Raw genomic sequence first — 17,531 nt, forward strand, 5'->3', positions numbered from 1 at the left:
AAAGTTAAAACAAGTATAGAATCCTTGTCTTGCACAGGTATATTTAAGAAACTTAAAACTAGCAAGTAATTTGTAAACTAGGAAGGTTCTTAATTAGCCTGAGTACAAAGTATAAAAAGCAAATTAGCTGTGTCTGTTTGTGGAGTACTTGATGTTTGCTTGAACTGAAGTTTGAATCAGTAAATATATTTGTGTAGAGTGAATATTGCAGTAGTCTGACTTGCATGCTTTTAATTCATAGCAAAAAGATTTCACTGCAGGTAAAGAACTGTCTAGCCTTTCATAATTTACATGTGCAAATAAATGAGCTCAGAAATGAACACTGCTCATGTACTGGTATTTTGTGTTTAAAAACTTTTACTTCTTTCTTTCAAATATTGAATTGTTTTTCTAAACTAGAAACATGGCAGTAAGAATTAGTCTTTGGTAAAGATGTGCAAAATTCCCAACAATTATGTGAGAAAAGGTAAATATTTGATTTCAAAATAAATTTTTTAGTTCTTTTTAAATTCAGTGGCTTTTAAAAAAATAGATTTATACTATGTAAAGTCTGAGTAGAATTCTAGACCCCAATATTTAAAAAAATAGTTGGCTACTGTATAACTCAGCCTTCCTTTTCATGTCCAACTTGAGATCTGTTAAAGCTCTCAGTCCTTTTCATTTTTCAAGAAGAGCACAACTGTGATTCTGAATTATACTTGGACATGTTACAGTACCTTGCTGATTAAGGTCTGTCCTTTGGATTGAAATGGGCACCCCGAGTCTTTAATTGTGGCTCGAGAATGCTTACTCATTCCTTAGTAAGGAATTTCAACCTAACAATAAGCTATATCATTATGCTAAATTAGTACTCCTTTGTGATACTTCCTTACATATTAACTGCTTAACAAAAGTATGTGGAAATAAATCTTCTCAGATTTTTGTTGGTCTCCTCCTGTAGTTCTAACAAATACAGAATAATTTATGCAATTAAAACAGATTATCCCACTTTCATTAAACTAGAACATAACTGTTTTACGATTAGAAAAGGACTTTAAGATGCTGATACCCTACTTTTGAACTTCATCGGTAATAAAAAATGAATAGTTATTAAATTATAATTGATCTGTGTCTGAGCTAGCAGAGTTGTCCTTTTGTAATAAATGCAGTACAAGCTGCATCCAAGACTACTTCTATATGCATGTTTGTTGTTTGGGGTTTTTTTAAAGTTTGTTATCTGTTATTGAAATTAGTTTAGACAAGAGCTTAAAGTTCTTCTGAACTGACAGAACATTATTTATGCAAATTGAATCTGATGTTGAAATTACAGCATGGTGAGAAGTGCTGGTTGTGGGGAAGAATGCTTGGATTACTATAGAAACCAATGAACCTGTGGGCCCAGAGATGGTTTCTACAGAAAGCTGAGACACCTAAGACTTGTTGATTAACAATGTGTGTATATATAACTAGTCCTTTGTGTATAAATACGAAGCTGTCTCTCTGCTAGACAGAGGAGCCATCAGCTACATGCATGTTCCTTCAGTACTCTGTGATCAGAAATTACAGGAGTGGGGAGGCAACTGCTTCTTAATTAGCTGGGATATGTGGTTCTAGATAGGCATGTGTTCTACCCTTAAATCTCACTGTTCTGGAGAGGAGAAAACAATGCAGAATCTTGTAACAGCTGCTTTTCAATTATTCTGGGAAACCTGACTACAAGCTGGAGCACTTTTTAGAATTAATGGGAAAGGTAACAACCACAAGGGTATTTTATTATTCAGATTAACTTAGATGGAGTCTTTTTACTGTAACTTCTTTCATGTCTGTGTTTAAAACTGCTAATATTGAAAAGTTGTCACATAAACTACTGCTTGCTTGTTGGTTGTAGCACAAAGCTGCTCTTCTAAGAGGGCAGGACGAACGAGGTAAAGCTGTCTGCAGAGAAAGAATGTGTGTAAAATGGAGCGTATGGGCAGCTCTGTGGACCTGTAATACGTAAAGAGATTTTTTCAAATTTTTGATTCTGAATTATTCTAATGTTCTTCTGTACTTATGTTCACGTGTCCAATTTGGAATATCCCATTTTATGAATACTTACTGGGAAAATCAAATGGGTAGGTATAGACACAAACGGGGTACTTAATTGAAGATTTGTGAGACTTGAACAAGAATTGGAGTTCTTAACCTTATGTATCTTCTGTGACTGTTTTTCAAAGTAACATTACAACATTTTTGTTTAGCATTTTATTTTTCAATAATGTCAGTCCAATTTAAACACTTTGTTATTGAACAGGAACAGATGTTTTGTCATGTTTTGAGCCCTGTGTATGTGTCTCAGAAGAATTGCTGCACTCGGTTTTCTCAATGTAGGTAGTACAGTATGGTTACAGATTCACAGAAAAGTTTTCATCCATTCTCTTTCTTATGATGCCTTCTATGTACAATGTGTGTGTGAAATCAAATCTATGTGATGTGGTATTGAACTAATTGTATACAGAAAGTTTTGCTTTTAATTATACACAAGTTTTGAAAAACATTTCCTATGTGTTGAAATCTATAGGTGGCTGTACTCAAATGAGGGTAAAACTTGTTTTTGAAGCTCTGGCCATGCTTATGTTGGAAAAAAGGATATATAGAACAACACGCTTCTACATGTCCTGTATACAGTTCAGTGGTTTACTCTGAACTGGCTAAAATTTAGTTCCCTGAGTTAAACCTTCCCACTGCATTAGCTTTGAGGCTTCCAGAAAGGCGGCCTGTGAACTTTTGCTTCCTCATCATCAGGACTTTTAATCATGACATACATGCTGTTTTCACTCAGAGAAAACTCCTCATGCCTCATTTTTCTTCATGCAACTCAGGTGACGATGTGGTTCCTACTCCCTGATCTATTTCAGCACTATGCATTTGGGTAGTATGTGCTGCAAGGCACCATTGAGCAGGAGCAGAGAACTTAATCCTCCCAGCCTAGATACTGCAGTCATAGGATACCTGTGATAAGGAGGTGACACAACTGCTCTGAGCCTCCTTTTCTCTGAGGAAAAAGATGAGCAGCAGCAGCATAAGATTCTGGGAGTTCTTACCACTGCAGCTGTGTGGATTGGGTCAAGAAAACAAGCTCCATTGTCTTACGAAAAGGGAAATAGTAGCAGTAGTCAGGAAACGTCTTCATGCTTCTCTACATTCAGATTTTTCAATGTAGAAAGCTTCAGGTGTTTATTACCCTGAGAACACTTGCAGCTCTGGCCGCTTGCTGACCAGTTATTGGTTTGAAGTGAGCTTGTCTTATGTAGGGTAGGTGGTGATAAAGGTTTACCAGCGCCATCCTTCACATTAGAACTGCTTGAAGAGAGCTTGTAGTATTGACAAAATCTTCATGACCTTCCAAAAGTAGGGACTGTTTGACACTGTTCCATCTTTTTCTTGGTGTAGGGAAGCCACAGCATCAAAACCAGAAGAGGCTACTATGTAATACAGATTTCAGTTGACCAGCAAGGTAGATCTTTACACATTTTGGCAACTTTCCCTTGTCAGGAGTCATTCCACTTTCTTTCATGACTCTGACCTTGGAATAAAGACATCTGCTGAAAGGCAGAACTGTTAATGCTGTTTCAGTGACCATCTGTGTTCCAAGAGATGCTAAGTAATCCGTATGTGCTACTGCCATAGGCCTGAGACTTTAAATGTACCATTAATTGTAACAATACTGCATTTACAATGGGAACTTGCATAATTGGCAACATCACTGCTAGATGGTTTTTTGCCCCTATTTAATAGACTATCAATGTACCATCTCCTAATGCTCTGCCTAGAGTTGTACCCAGACTCATGCTCTTGTCCCAGCTTCTTGTTGATGCTCTCTTCTTCCCCTTCCCTCTCTCAGCCTCAAAATACACACATATACAAGGGGTGTTGCTTTAAAGGCAATGGCTTAATCTACATGAATTCCTGTAGTGAAACAAAAGTGAGCAGCAACTGTTCAAACAACAAAATAACTTTCTTCCTTGCTGGGAATGAGGGCTGTGTCCAGTGATCTATGAGGAAATGGAGCGGGAAAGAGAGTGTGGAAAATCTAGTTTAGAACTTTTAAAACTAGAACTGGGTGTTGGGGGTGGGGCACGGAGAAAGTCCCTGTCAGCTGTCTGCCTTGCTGTCTGAAGCGGGGACTGGGAAGAAAAGGTATGACCAGCTTGTGCATCTGGGAGGGATTCTGTAGACTGGGCTTAAGTAGCAGTCACCAAAGTTTACTGAGGCATTTAGCCAAGTATATTTTGTGTGTGTATATATATATATGTATATATATAATTTTTTTTTTTTACCTGTAGTTGGCCAGCTTGTTGACCAGAAGTATGGTTTAAAGGCTCCAGAGGGACACAGTGCCCCTTTTGGAAAAGTTGCTTGTTATTGGCCCCTGGCCACCATGGAGACAGGCTAAGTGTTGCTACTTGTCCTGTTTCCTTTCAACCATGCCTTCAGTAGTGTCATTCCGCTTCTTCAAGCACAATGTCTATCTTAATCCTGAGAATCCATAGAATGGTCTTCCGTGTTAGGTGTTGCTCCCTACCTGCAACAAAGTGGGAACAAGGTGGTAGGGAAGGTGCAGATGTTGCAATACCCCTCCTCAGTGGAACCCATGGAGGAGTGTAAAGCAAGATGGTTGGCCTCTAAGTGCCTACAAAAGTTACAGCATGCTTATCTGCCACCACAGATATCCTCTGCAGCTGTGAAGTGTTAAAGGATGCAGTATTCTGAAAATTGCTCATCTGGGTTAGAGAATAGGTTAGGATCAAGGTAAAGCCAGGCTTTGGACAGCATAGTCTGTCTGGAACTGAGAGCTTACTTCTATACCAGGATCATCGCTGTGCTGGGGAGACTCACAGTACCCACTAATCTTGGGAGCAGCCAGGCCTTTGGACAGGGAGAGACAGGTCAAAGTATTTGTGTTGAGTAGTGAGAGTAGAAGGGGCTGCTGTGATAATGTTAATCCTTCTTTACTTTTTTTATTCTGAATTAAATAGTAGGCAAAGAATATCCTGCTGTCTCAGTGTGTTACTGGATGAGGCCTATAAGTACAGTGGGTATTTTGTCAGTGTTTGTTATGAATCTGTTCCATGCTCTACTGGTTGTCTGGATGGAGGAATAATGCCAGTTCAGAGATTACACAAAGCTCTATGAGCCTCCTTTTCCCTCCCCTTCTGCTTTAGTCAGTAGTTTGCTTATGTCCCCATTTTTCACTGATTTTTCAACCACCTTGCTATGAAATTAGTATTTCACAGAATCCCAGGTTGGAAGGGACCTCAGGGATCATCTAGTCCAACCTTTCTAGGAAGAGCACAGTCTAGACAAGATGGCCCAGCACCCTGTCCAGACCACTCTTGAAGGTGTCCAACGTGGCCGAATCAACCACTTCCCTGGGGAGATTATTCCAATGGTAACTGTCCTCGCTGTGAAAAATTTCCCTCTGGTGTCCAATCGGAATCTCCCCAAGAGCAATTTGTGTCCATCCCCCCTTGTCCTCTCCATGGGACACTGTGTAAAAAAGGAGTCTCCATCTTCTTTGTAACTACCCCTTAAGTCCTGGTACACGGTGATGAAATCCCCTCTGAGCCTCCTTTTCTCAAGGCTGAACAAGCCCAGTTCTCCCAGCCTATCCTCATATGGCAGTTTCCCAGTTCTTTGATCATCTTGGTGGCCCTTCTCTGGACCCCTTCCAGCCTGTCCACATCCTTTTTGTAGAGCGGGGACCAGAACTGTACACAGGACTCCTGGTGTGGCCTGACAAGCGCTGAGTAGAGCGGGATAATGACTTCTGTATCTCTGCTGGTGATGCCCTTTTTGATGCAACCCAGCACCCTGTTGGCCTGCTTGGCCGCAGCAGCACACTGTTCGCTCATGTTGAGCTTCCTGTCCACCAGGACCCCCAGGTCCCTTTCCACAGAGCTGCTCTCCAGCCAGGTGGATCCCAGTCTGTGCTGCATTCCCAGATTATTTTTTCCCAGGTGCATGACCTTCCACTTGTCCTTGTTGAACTTCATAAGGTTCTTGCTGGCCCACTCTTCCAGCCTATCCAGATCTCCCTGCAGAGCAGCTCTCCCTTCTGGAGTGTCTACTTCCCCACTCAACTTGGTGTCATCCACAAACTTCATCAGGCTACACTTGATCCTGTCATCCAGATCACTTATGACGATGTTGAATAACACTGGGCCCAATATCAATCCCTGGGGGACCCCACTTGTGACAGGTTGCCACTTGGAAAAGGAGCTATTTACCGCCACCCTTTGGGTGCGGCCTGTCAGCCAGTTCCCCACCCACTGCACAGACCACTTGTCTAGGCCATAACGCATTAATTCCTCCAGGAGGAGGGCGTGAGGAACCGTATCAAAAGCCTTGGAGAAGTCCAGGTAGACAACGTCCACTGCCTGACCCATGTCAACCCGGTAAGTCAGTTTGTCATAGAAGGCCACCAGGTTTGTCAAGCATGATTTGCCCTTAGTGAAGCCATGTTGACTTTTCCCAATCACATGCTTCATTTGGCTTCTGATGGCCCCAGGAGGATTCTCTCCATAACTTTCCCAGGGATTGAAGTAAGACTGGTGGGCCTATAATTACCCAGATCATCCTTCAAGCCCTTCTTGTAGATAAGGGTAACACTTGCCTTTCTCTGGTCCTCTGGGACATCCCCTGTTCTCCATGACACTGCTTGTTTAGAAATAGTTTAATGACGCAAAGCCCCTTTGTTTTCTTCCTCTGGGTTCATCACCTACAACTCATTTCCTGACTGCGAACCCAATAGTGAAAGCAGGAATAAAACTTGGACTTTACCCAATTAATTTTTTTACTGTGAGTAGGTTATGCATGCCAGCTGTGATGGAGAGAGGTCAAAGAGATTTATGTAGATGTGTCTTCAGACAGGTGTCTTCGGAAGTCAGAGTGACAAAGTTTCATTTTTGTATTGCTTTAGTGATGAGAAGTAAATGACCTTGTTATGGCCAGCCTAATAAGAAGATAATTAAGGACAAGAACTAAGAAGCAAAATTCATAATAAGCTGTAGAGCTTCTTTCACTGGAACCGGATTAATTTTAGATATTCTTAATGCTGTGTTGAAAATAGAGTGCTGGTAATATCTCAGAGTAGGGAAGGAGGAGGCGGTGTTGAAGAGAACAGAAATGAGCAAGTAAAACAAAGTTACTATGTGAAAACAACAAAGGTGGGAGAAAGGAGAGACAGTATGGAAACACTGCAGGCGGTGGAACTTGTGAAAAAGAATGCAACCGGAGAACTTGATGTAATGGAAAACTTCCTTTTAATGGATTAGAATTCTTTAAAAGGCACCAACCCAAAGATAATACCTTCCCTGGGGATTTGTTTTAAATGCTAATGGTTCTGAAAAGAATACTTCATTGGAGAAGCTTAGTGGTAAGCCTTAGTGACTAGGTGGTTTGGCTTTTTTTTCCCCCTACTTCCTACTAATAGCTTGACATGCATTGTCATTTCTTGTTTTGACAAAAAGCTTATATTCAAACTCTTTTTGCATACTTCTCATTGTATCATGCTGTGCACCTCTCCATGTTGATTCCAGTATAGAAGAACACACCTTGAAGATGTATTGCACCAGAATTACCTTTATAATTAGCTTTACAGCTCTACTGCAAGAGTAAATTCTTGGGATAAAGTTGTGGGTGTTCGGTTTTTGTGTTGGGTTGGGCTTTTTTTTTTTTTTCATTTGTTTCAGATTATCTGATCACCAACATATTTTTAAAAATAAACGTAAAATTGCCAAATCTAGATAGTGGACTGTATTTCCCACGTTGCCCGTTACTGAGATTTTGCTGTCATGGGGGTCAGAAGATAACATAAAGATGAATATAGTGTTCTCAAGACAGAAATTTCATCTGCATGTTGGAGTTTTCTCTGCAAAGCAGCTGTTCGGTAGTTAAATAGCAGTAGGGTGAGAGGAGGAGGAGAGGCTTATCAGGGAGATGGGACTTCAACGTGTCTGAATGATGAGCCCTCCATTCTCTCTGGGAGTGTGTTACAGGGACATTGCAATGGCTGATGAGCGCGTCCTTACAGCAGTTGTTCTTTTTATAGCAGGTTGAAGAATATTTTTAATTAACTCCCTTATATGGCTAAAATAATTTCCTTGTTCTGAAATATTTGATCTGTTTTTAATAGTGGAAGGGGAATGCCCTTGAAAATAGTTCTAGTTCTGAATTAAATGCATCAACTGATATTAATAGTTCAAAACTAACCAAGTATAGTTAGTGTAGTGGTTGAAATGTTATTTTATGCACTTTCCTTTAGATATTGGAAAAAAATTTCATTTTGTTTGTTTCTCATCTCAGATATAGAAAAACAAGTAAAACAAAGTCTAATGTGTAGAAGTACTCAATTTTTACATAGTTATATTTAAGTACATTGAGCAACCAAATGTAATTCTAATATTGCTCAGTTTCATGATATTAGCAAAGCATGCATTTATCTGTAGATTCAAACTCCTATGTTAATTATACTGTATTTTGATAGATTAAGATTTTTTAATATTTTTTTTTTTTTTAATTCTTGGAAGATAGACGGTAAAGGTATGGATGACCAGATCCAAGTTTGGGGCATAACAAAAATATTCAGTAAGTGAACGTGAAATCTTGGTTTCAGGTTGCTAATGTTCTGCAAACAGTTGACAATATTAGACAGCATCACAAAATTTTGGAAGAAATTCTAGCATTAGATAAATAATACAATCCATTTTGTTTTCTGTTTTACTGAAGAGGAAAAAAATCTGGCAGTTTTAAACTCGATGAGCAAAACTTGGTGTTTTCTGCTTAAAGCCAGCTTGAAGGTTTTGTTTTTCTGTAATTTTGTAGGAATAAGATGCAGCAGTGAATATTCAGACAAACTCATTTGAAAGAAAACTTTCTTGTAACTTGTAGCTTTCTGTTTCACACTGTGGGGTCTCTTTAGTAAGCTATGTGGTGACAGTTTCTGTGCAGCTCAGTGTTTCTCTCTGAATTTATTTGGAGTAAACACTAGTTTATTAGCACTAGTCTCTTAAGTCTATCAGTATGGAATTGTTATTTATTGGAAATTGTTAGTTGTGTTTTTATCCGAAGCAGTGTCTTATAATTTCCAGGGTTTATAAAAGTACCTGTATGAAAATCCTGTATTTGTGTTACCCAAGTGGGTGTAATATAGGAAGTAAAAGAGTAAAATGAAGAGAATTAACAGGAAGCCAGAAAGTACTTCAGAATTGCTTAACTCAGAATCGATTTTCTATCAGATGTATCATAATCTTTGTGAGTAAGGTTGGTAAGGATTTAAATTCTGTAATCATTGCTGCTTAAATTCGGAGGGGTTATTAGAGATAATTTAAATTTCATTAACCTATTAATTTTTAAAGTGTTTGACTAATCTTAAAGATAAACCCTTCTGTTTAAAAAGCCATTTCAGCCAGCAGTCTCCCTTAAATAATTTTTTTCTGACCATACTTAAACAAGATCAAACAAGTATGTTTTCTTAAAATATTTATCACTATATTTATGGCAGCTGACTGAACACAGTTTTTTTTGAAACTATACTGATTTTTTGCTCCTAATCAGAGAAATAATGAGCTGCCTGTTCTGGGGACGTTGAAGTAACGAAACTGGCTCTGTCCATTTTAATTCAATGAGCTGTGAATCACACATTGACGATCTATCTTTACTTTTATTCTTTCCTCTTGTGCCTGGCCTTGTCAACAGAATTTGATACTGAAGTTTTTCACGTGTTTGGTGGCTTTATGTAGATGTCACAGGGCTAATCAGATAAGCTTACAGTATTGCAGAGCCCTCGCGTGAAGTAACTGCTGCAATGCTAGTGTGAGAGAGCAAATTTCTGAAAAAAGAGAGAGTACTCGGGGAGGCAAATCATATGCAGGATGAGGCAGTATGTTCGAGTTCCAACTGTTGAGGAAGAAAAAGCCTATGATTATAACTCTGCTTTTGAACCAAGACCATGTATGTGTTTGGGTAGGTGAAATGACCATTTTCTGATAACATGGACTGTTTCTTCTTACTGGTATTGCGTAGCATAAATGTGTGTAGAAAGAAGTACTTGTACAGCTGGGAAATATGTACAGTCTTAACGTGTAAAATGCAGAATACAGGATGCCTTTAGCAGAAGAGAACATGCATGTTTAAACTTGGAGAATTCCACTACTGAAGAAGAAAATAATAAGTATTGCTTAAACCTTTTACGTTGACTGTCATGTAACAATGTGAACTTCTCTGTAGATAGCACTTTAACCTTCAGATTTACTTGTATAAAATGATGTAAAGATGTCTTTGAGGGGGAGACCATTAAAATGCAAATTTTGCCTGACATTGAAAGGGAATTGTCATAGGATTTTTTTGGTAATAAACCTGCATAGAACAGACAGGTTCTTTTTACTTGGCTTAGTGACTACGTTCTGTAGACCTACAAAATAGCTGATTTGTGTGACATGAATCTGTTTATTTGGATCAGCTTTTATCTGGGTTAAATTTGTATCGGAGAAGTAGAGAATGTGTTTTCAGTTGCTCAGTTTCTCTCCATCTTTTAAAACAACATTCATCTTTTCTGGTCTACGTAGTGAAATGTTCCTATTTTTGTTTTATTTTTTTTAAGTTCAATCTATTTTTAATATACATTGTTAAGATGTGATGTTTCGTGTGTTTTTTAACATTCATACTTATTTTTAAAAACCTATTTCTGTGATTTTATTAATATTTCCTGGTTATATCAAAACACTGAGCAATGGTAAATAATTTTCCCACAAAGTGTGTCTCATGACTGTTAATTGTTTTGTGTTTTGCTTTTGTTTTCTTTTTTTCTGTGTTCTTTGGAGAGCCTATCAATTTTTTTCTGACTGTTCTACTTAAATTTCTTTACTCAGAATATCTTTGGAGTCTGAAAGCTTTGATTAACTCTAGCTTTCTAATCCTTGAAAGTTCTGTTAATTTAGAAAATTCTTTTAATGACATTAAACTTTATTTTACATTTTCATGATAGGTGGGGTTTTTTTTTCATGTAAACTGTCCTATAATGAAATACATAGCAATGTAAGTATACTACTGAAAGCCCAGGATGGGGAAAAGAGAGAATTTTCAATCCTTATGTAATATACTTCTTGTGAGGCCTTTTTTTATGTCAAAATTCACTCTGTGCCATAAATTTCAAGAGTAGTATTTGAACACTTTTGAGTTTCCAGTAACTGAAACCATCTGGTAAGGCCGTCAGAATGAGTGAGTACCCCTACCTGATATTTCATCTTTCAAAGGACTGACTGTATCTATGTTCCATTTATGTAATTACCACAGTTCTAAAACATAATTTGAAGACTTAAATTGTGGTTCTTTGCAAGGTTTGTCTCTTCTGTCACTTAAAGAGGGAAAAAGTAACTAGAAGAATTTTTAATTTCCTCTGTCTTGCATGTAATATTTTCTGTTCTTACTATGTTTTAGATAGCTGTAGCAAAGTATTTTACTACAGTAATTGTAAGAATATCTTCTTATGCTTAGGAGTAATTGAACATACTGTTTATTCTGGACCAATGTTAGTGATCCATCAGGTAGAAAAATCCAAGTAGGAAAACACAAGTTGAGCCGGGTGCAGAGCTGCCCTCCTAACTCAAGAAACGTTTGGCAGTATCAGGTGGATTTTGATGGTATTACTTGAATATCTGAATACTGAGTGATATACTAGATACGAATGAGGTTTTCTTTTCATACTATGATATTACTTCTAAAATGTTACACAATGTTGCTCTCAATAGAATCTATTTGTACAACTATCTTAATTATTTCTGGTTTAAGTCAAGCAGTTTTTTAACCTCTTTTGATACTTATGTTTTCCAGTGGCATATGAAATAGCTTTGATTTTAGCTACCTAGGACTTGCAGCTTCTATGTAAATGGAGATTTTTACATTGGTTAGACTTCTGCGAGTAGGAGATGTCAACAGAAGGAATAACATGAAGAACTTCACAGTAGTAGCAAAATACTATTTCACACAAAAACTCTCAAAAAATCCGGTTTATTCCTTGCATGTTGTTTTCATAGTTACGTGTAAGTGAAGTTGTAAGTCTATGTTCATCTTACTACTGATACATGACTCTAATTCATTAATTGAATTAAAAGACCACTGAGAACTCAGAGTATGCTATTAAAAATCAAAGCTCTATCATTGATAATTGTTTCTGATTAAATAAATTGCAAGAATTAAGTTGTCAGACTGTGAGCACAATTCAGCTTTTTTTTGTCCAAAAGACAAGCAGTATCAGAAAACAGGTGGAATAGAGGGACAGTATCTACTCATGTAGAGTCTTGTAATAAAAACAAGTACAGGAGGGGAAGTCTTTGTCATGAATCTCCCAGATGTTCTGATAAATATGGTTGAAACCAACTCAAGTTAGCTGGATATCTTAAGTCCAGAAATATATAATTATATTAAATATATTATTTTGATATATCATTATAATAATATTATGATTAAAATCTAAATCCTGATGTATTTCTCTAGTACATCTTCACATCCTGAAAAATCTGCAGATGAATTATAATCATCAAAGTTGCTGTCGTGATATCCTTTATTTTTTCGTATTTTGATTTGCAGTAAATGCTTTTGCAGCTTTTACTATTTTTAGCAAAGTGTTTTATGGTGTTTGGAGTCCATAAATTAATACATTTCATAAGGTATTTGTAAGATATTCAGCCACTTTGAATGCTCTAGGTACTGAGATTTGAAAGACCAGACAGCCACTGATCTGCAGGCATACTTGGTATAATATTCAGTATATTATTTTTAATTTAGTGGCTCTTATGCATCAGAGCTGCTTTAATGTTAATCTGAGGCGTGACCAGTGGATTAGTCTATGTCTGCTAAACATTTAAAACCTGATTTGTCAAAACATGTAAATTCCCTAGGAATCAGTCAGCACTGGTAAAACAATTGGGCAGATATCTAGAAACATTTCTTTAGGGGTTTTTGTGCTGAGTTTTTACTTCAGGTAAACTGGAATTATTCCAAAGTCCTAGTAGTCCTGAATGCTGGAATAAACAAACCATGCTTTGCAGGTTTCTATTTTGGTAAAGGAGGTAGTGTGACTTACTAAATTAATAAATTAGTAAGTTACATGTATTGTTCTGATCGTCTTTATATGAGTAGAAAAGAGTCCAGAAAAATACCTTTCTTCACTTTGAGTGACTGTCTCTTGTCCGATGCCCAGTAAAATAGCAGGATAATGAAGGGAGAGCTTGTTTTGTATTTTGCGCTTTATATTGCTTTATATGGTTCCCTGTAAAACAGAAGATTTCATAGCTGGCTTTTTTTTGCAGAGGAGTGAACATACTGCATGTTTGCTTATGTTTTGGAGTGGTCATTCAGGTGAAGATGAAGTAGCAAATGAAGTAGCCGTGTTTATAGTATTACTAAATTTTGGAATGTCTTGATTTTTCTGCATGTTTTAAAGAGTGGCTGGATGATAGGTGCATTCTAATGCTCAACATGCTTGCATATTTTCTCATGTATTACATTATAATAGTATTTTGCTTATTTGACTTCTTAGGCATTTTCAGTTACCTTACTTTATTGCTGATAGTAATAAGCAGCTGAATTTCCTGTATATTTTCCTTCTTGCTTGTCAGCTAGACACTTAAAATGAAAATACCAGAGTTTCTAAAACTTAATTCTAAATTCTGTTGGTCCATATCTCTGCAGGAGTGTGCTGTTGCTGTGCTGCTTTGCGTCCTCGCTACAAGCGTCTGGTAGATAACATATTTCCTGAAGATCCAAAAGTGAGTGATGACTTTAAAATTGTAAGGAATTGGCATTTGAAAATTTTTGGTTAGTAACTAATGCTTTAGCATTTTTTTAAATTTTACCTTTTCTTGTCTATTTTCACATTTTACAGTAAGTTCTGCTTTAACATTTCATACCTTTAATAGAGGTTAGTATAATTATTTACCAGGAAAGGGACCTCTACAGTTCATCTGGTCTAATTCCATTTCCAGAGCAGGGCTGAGCATATTGAAGAGTAAAATCAGTATGTCCTTTTCAGAAAAATAGAGATTTCATTAAACGGGGTATTCTGGAGCAGAGGTAGCACTTAACTTCATAACTACTTAAAACCACAAACACTTGTTTTGTTATGTTGGCAGGTGTGAATGTTTTCTGTTTTTCTACAAGATTTTAATTTTCTAACTCTTGACATATTGACCATGTAAGTTTTTATAGTTCTGGTAGACTGTTGTGATCTGAAGTAGTTTTTTGTTGTTTTCTTTTCATTTCTCCAGTAGTTAATCTACAGGTTTTTTTCATTTCACTTGAACAGTCTTGGAGCTATATTATAGCCCAACTCTTACTCTGTAAGAAAACAGGTAACTTCTAGATTACCGTTTAGTAATGCCCATAGCTATACATAACCACATGGTGGTTCAGTCTAATTGAGAGCTTATATTTCTGCTGCTGTATTTCTTTTAAATGGGTTACCAGACTTTGTTACCTTCTATTAGAGTAGAAGTAAGCAGAACAGGCAACATTTGTATAATGTTTGGCTTGTATCTTATAAAGTACGTGGCCTTTTCTTTAAAATATGTTGTTACTGAGTGCTAGTTGCTATATAAGTATATGTTCCTGGCTTCAAAGAAAGTGTTTTCTCTGTATACAGTATGTTAAAAGCATGGAACAATATGGTTTTATAGATTTATTTTTTTAAATCTACTTTGATACAGGCGTAGAAACACCCAGAATTGCTACAGTTGCAGTCTCACAGCTTTATTCTCACTCAGTAGCTCTGAGCTGGCACTCCTTAGTGTCTGTTTTTGCTAATAGTCTCTGGCTCAGTGCAGGACACAAGCCAGTCCATCATGTTTCACTGAGTTACAGGCCTTCCATAAAATATGAGAACACTTGCTTGATAAAATGCATTAATTAATAATGAGTATGTTAAAAGCTTCAAAGTCATTTATCTGAAAAAAGATAATATTTTTGTGAAATTCTGGAGGGGGAGAAGATGACAATCTGTGTCTTTCTTACTTGATAGTTATAATTATAATAAAACTGAGGAGATCCATATCAAAGTTCATGTTGGAACGAATATGTTAATCTCTGATCTTCTAACAGTTAGCCTTCAGGTACCCTGTATGTCAGCCTTGTCCAAGATGTGACACTGAAGAAATAAAATACTTAAACTACAATCTTGTTTGTATATAGCAGCAAAATGATACATCAAATATAGTTGAGAGGGCGGAAACTGTACAAGAAAAAACTTAGATTCACCAGCAGGGAAAAAGTGTGTGTTAGAACTGATGACATATCCCCCCCCCCCCCCCCCTCACTAAATAGCGTCTTTTGAAATACCTGCCCGCAAAACAAAGATGGGGGAAGATAGTTGCTTCATTTCTTTAGAAGATATTTTACTTAATTTTTTATGTTGCTTATTTTTGCAGCTAAGCTATTGACAATTTTTCCTCAAAAGCTGTGGTTTTGGGTTTTTTTTTCAGTAGTTATTCATAGACTCATAGAATGTTTTGGGCTGGAAGGGACCTTTAAAGGTCATCTAGTCCAGACCTCCTTGCGGTGAGCAGGGACATCTTTAACCAGATCAGGTTGCTCAGAGCCCCGTCCAGCCTGACCTTGAATGTTTCCAGGGATGGGGCATCCACCACCTCCCTGGGCAACCTGTGCCAGTGCCTCACCACCCTTATTGTAAAAAATTGTTTTCCTTACACCCATCCTAATTCTACCCTCCTTTAGTTTAAAACCATCACCCCTTGTCCCATCACAACAGGCCTCGCTATAAAGATTGTCCCCATCTTTCCTGTAGTCCCCCTTTAAATACTGGAAGGCCACAATAAGGTCTCCCTGTACCCTTCTCTTCTCCAGGCTGAACAACCCCAGCTCTCTCAGCCGGTCCTTGTAGGAGAGGTGCTCCAGCCCTCGGATCATTTTTGTGCCCTCCTCTGGACCCGCTCCAACAGGTCCATGTCCTTCCTGTGCTGGGGGCTCCAGAGCTAGACGCAGCCCTGCAGGTGGGGTCTCACCAGAGCGGAGCAGAGGAGCAGAATCACCTCACTTGCCCTGCTGGCCGCGCTGCTTTTGGTGCAGCCCAGGGTACGGTTGGCCTTCTGGGCTGTGAGCGCACATTGTTGGCTCATGCCCAGCTTTTCATCCACCAGTACCCCCAAGTCCTCCACAGGGCTACTCTCAACCCCTTCATCCCCCAGCCTGTATTGATGTTGGGGGTTGCCCCAACCCAGGTGCAGGACCTTGCACTTGGCCTTGTTGAACCTCATTAGGTTCTCACAGGCCCACCTCTCCAGATTGTCCAGGTCTCTCCGGATGGCACCCTGTGCTTCTAGTGTGTCAGCTGCACCGCTCAGCTTGGTGTCATCTGCACACTCGCTGAGGGTGCACTCGATTCCACTGTCCATGTCATTGATGAAGATATGAAACAGTACTGGTCCCAGTATGGACCCCTGAGGGACACTGCTTGTCACTGGTCTCCATCTGGACATCGAGCCATTGACCACTGCCCTCTGGATGCAACCATCCAACCAGTTCCTCATCCACCAAACAGTCCACCCAGCAAATCGTATCTCCCCAGTTTAGTGAGAAGGATGCTGTGGGGGACCATGTCAAAGGCCTTACAGAAGTCCAGATAGATGACATCCGTAGCTCTTCCCTTGTCCACTGATGTGGTCACTCCATCAGAGAAGGCCACTAGGTTGGTCAGGCAGGACTTGCCCTTGGGGAAGCTATGCTGGCTGCCTCGAATCACCTTCCTGTCCTCCATGTGCCTTAGCACAGCTTCTAGGAGGATCTGTTCCATGATCTTCCCTGGCACAGAGGTGAGGCTGACAGGTCAGACGTTCCCCAGGTCCTCCGTAGAAAGGAGGACCTTTTTAAAGATGGGCACAATGTTTCCCTTTTTCCAGTCCCCAGGGACTTCACGTGACTGGCACAACTTTTCAAATATCATGGAGAGATGCTTAGCGGCTACACTGGGACTCTTGGACACATCTCATCAGCGCCATAGACCTGTATATATCCAGGTTCCTCAGGCGGTCACAAACCTGGTCTTCCCTTACGGTGGGAGGGACTTTATCCCCCTGGTCTCCATCCTGTGATGGGTCTGCTTGGGAAGGGTGAGGAGAGAGGTTACCAGTGAAGACAGAGGCAAAAAAGTTGAGTGCCTCAGCCTTCTTGCCTGTTGATACTAGACCACAATTCCCATGTGTAGTCCTCAGATCTTTGTGTTGAGCAGAGAAAAGGAAAAAGAGTTCAAAAGTTTTATACTTCCTGTGAACTTTATTTTATATTTTGAACGTCTTGGTTTTTTTAGGATGGTCTTGTTAAAGCTGATATGGAGAAGCTGACTTTCTATGCTGTTTCTGCACCAGAAAAGCTGGATCGAATTGGTGCTTACCTAGCAGAGAGACTGAGCAGAGATGTTGTCAGGCATCGATACGGGTAAGGAAATAAGTAGCAGCATTAAAAATAGATACTAACAGGTAGCTGCATTTCATCATTTGTTCTGA

The 17,531-nt window shown here is 38.8% G+C and overlaps 1 protein-coding gene across 8 annotated transcripts in view; it reads left to right on the forward strand.

Moving 5' to 3' along the window:
- LOC104051597 (protein EFR3 homolog A-like) overlaps positions 1-17,531 on the forward strand; it is a 61,389-nt gene that overhangs the window by 11,819 nt on the left and 32,039 nt on the right. For 6 of the 8 annotated variants that reach the window (XM_064440210.1, XM_064440214.1, XM_064440209.1 and 3 more), the window contains 2 exons: positions 13,711-13,787; positions 17,336-17,463. In XM_064440210.1, coding sequence (XP_064296280.1) covers positions 13,711-13,787; positions 17,336-17,463 — 205 coding nt within the window. Of the gene's footprint in view, positions 1-8,587; positions 8,608-13,710; positions 13,788-17,335; positions 17,464-17,531 lie in introns of those variants that run through there. The other 2 variants (XM_064440208.1, XM_064440206.1) reach the window with 2 other exon arrangements.

The sequence above is a fragment of the Phalacrocorax carbo genome, unplaced genomic scaffold (genome assembly GCF_963921805.1).
Source record: "Phalacrocorax carbo unplaced genomic scaffold, bPhaCar2.1 SCAFFOLD_187, whole genome shotgun sequence".
In the NCBI taxonomy this organism is placed as follows: domain Eukaryota; kingdom Metazoa; phylum Chordata; class Aves; order Suliformes; family Phalacrocoracidae; genus Phalacrocorax; species Phalacrocorax carbo.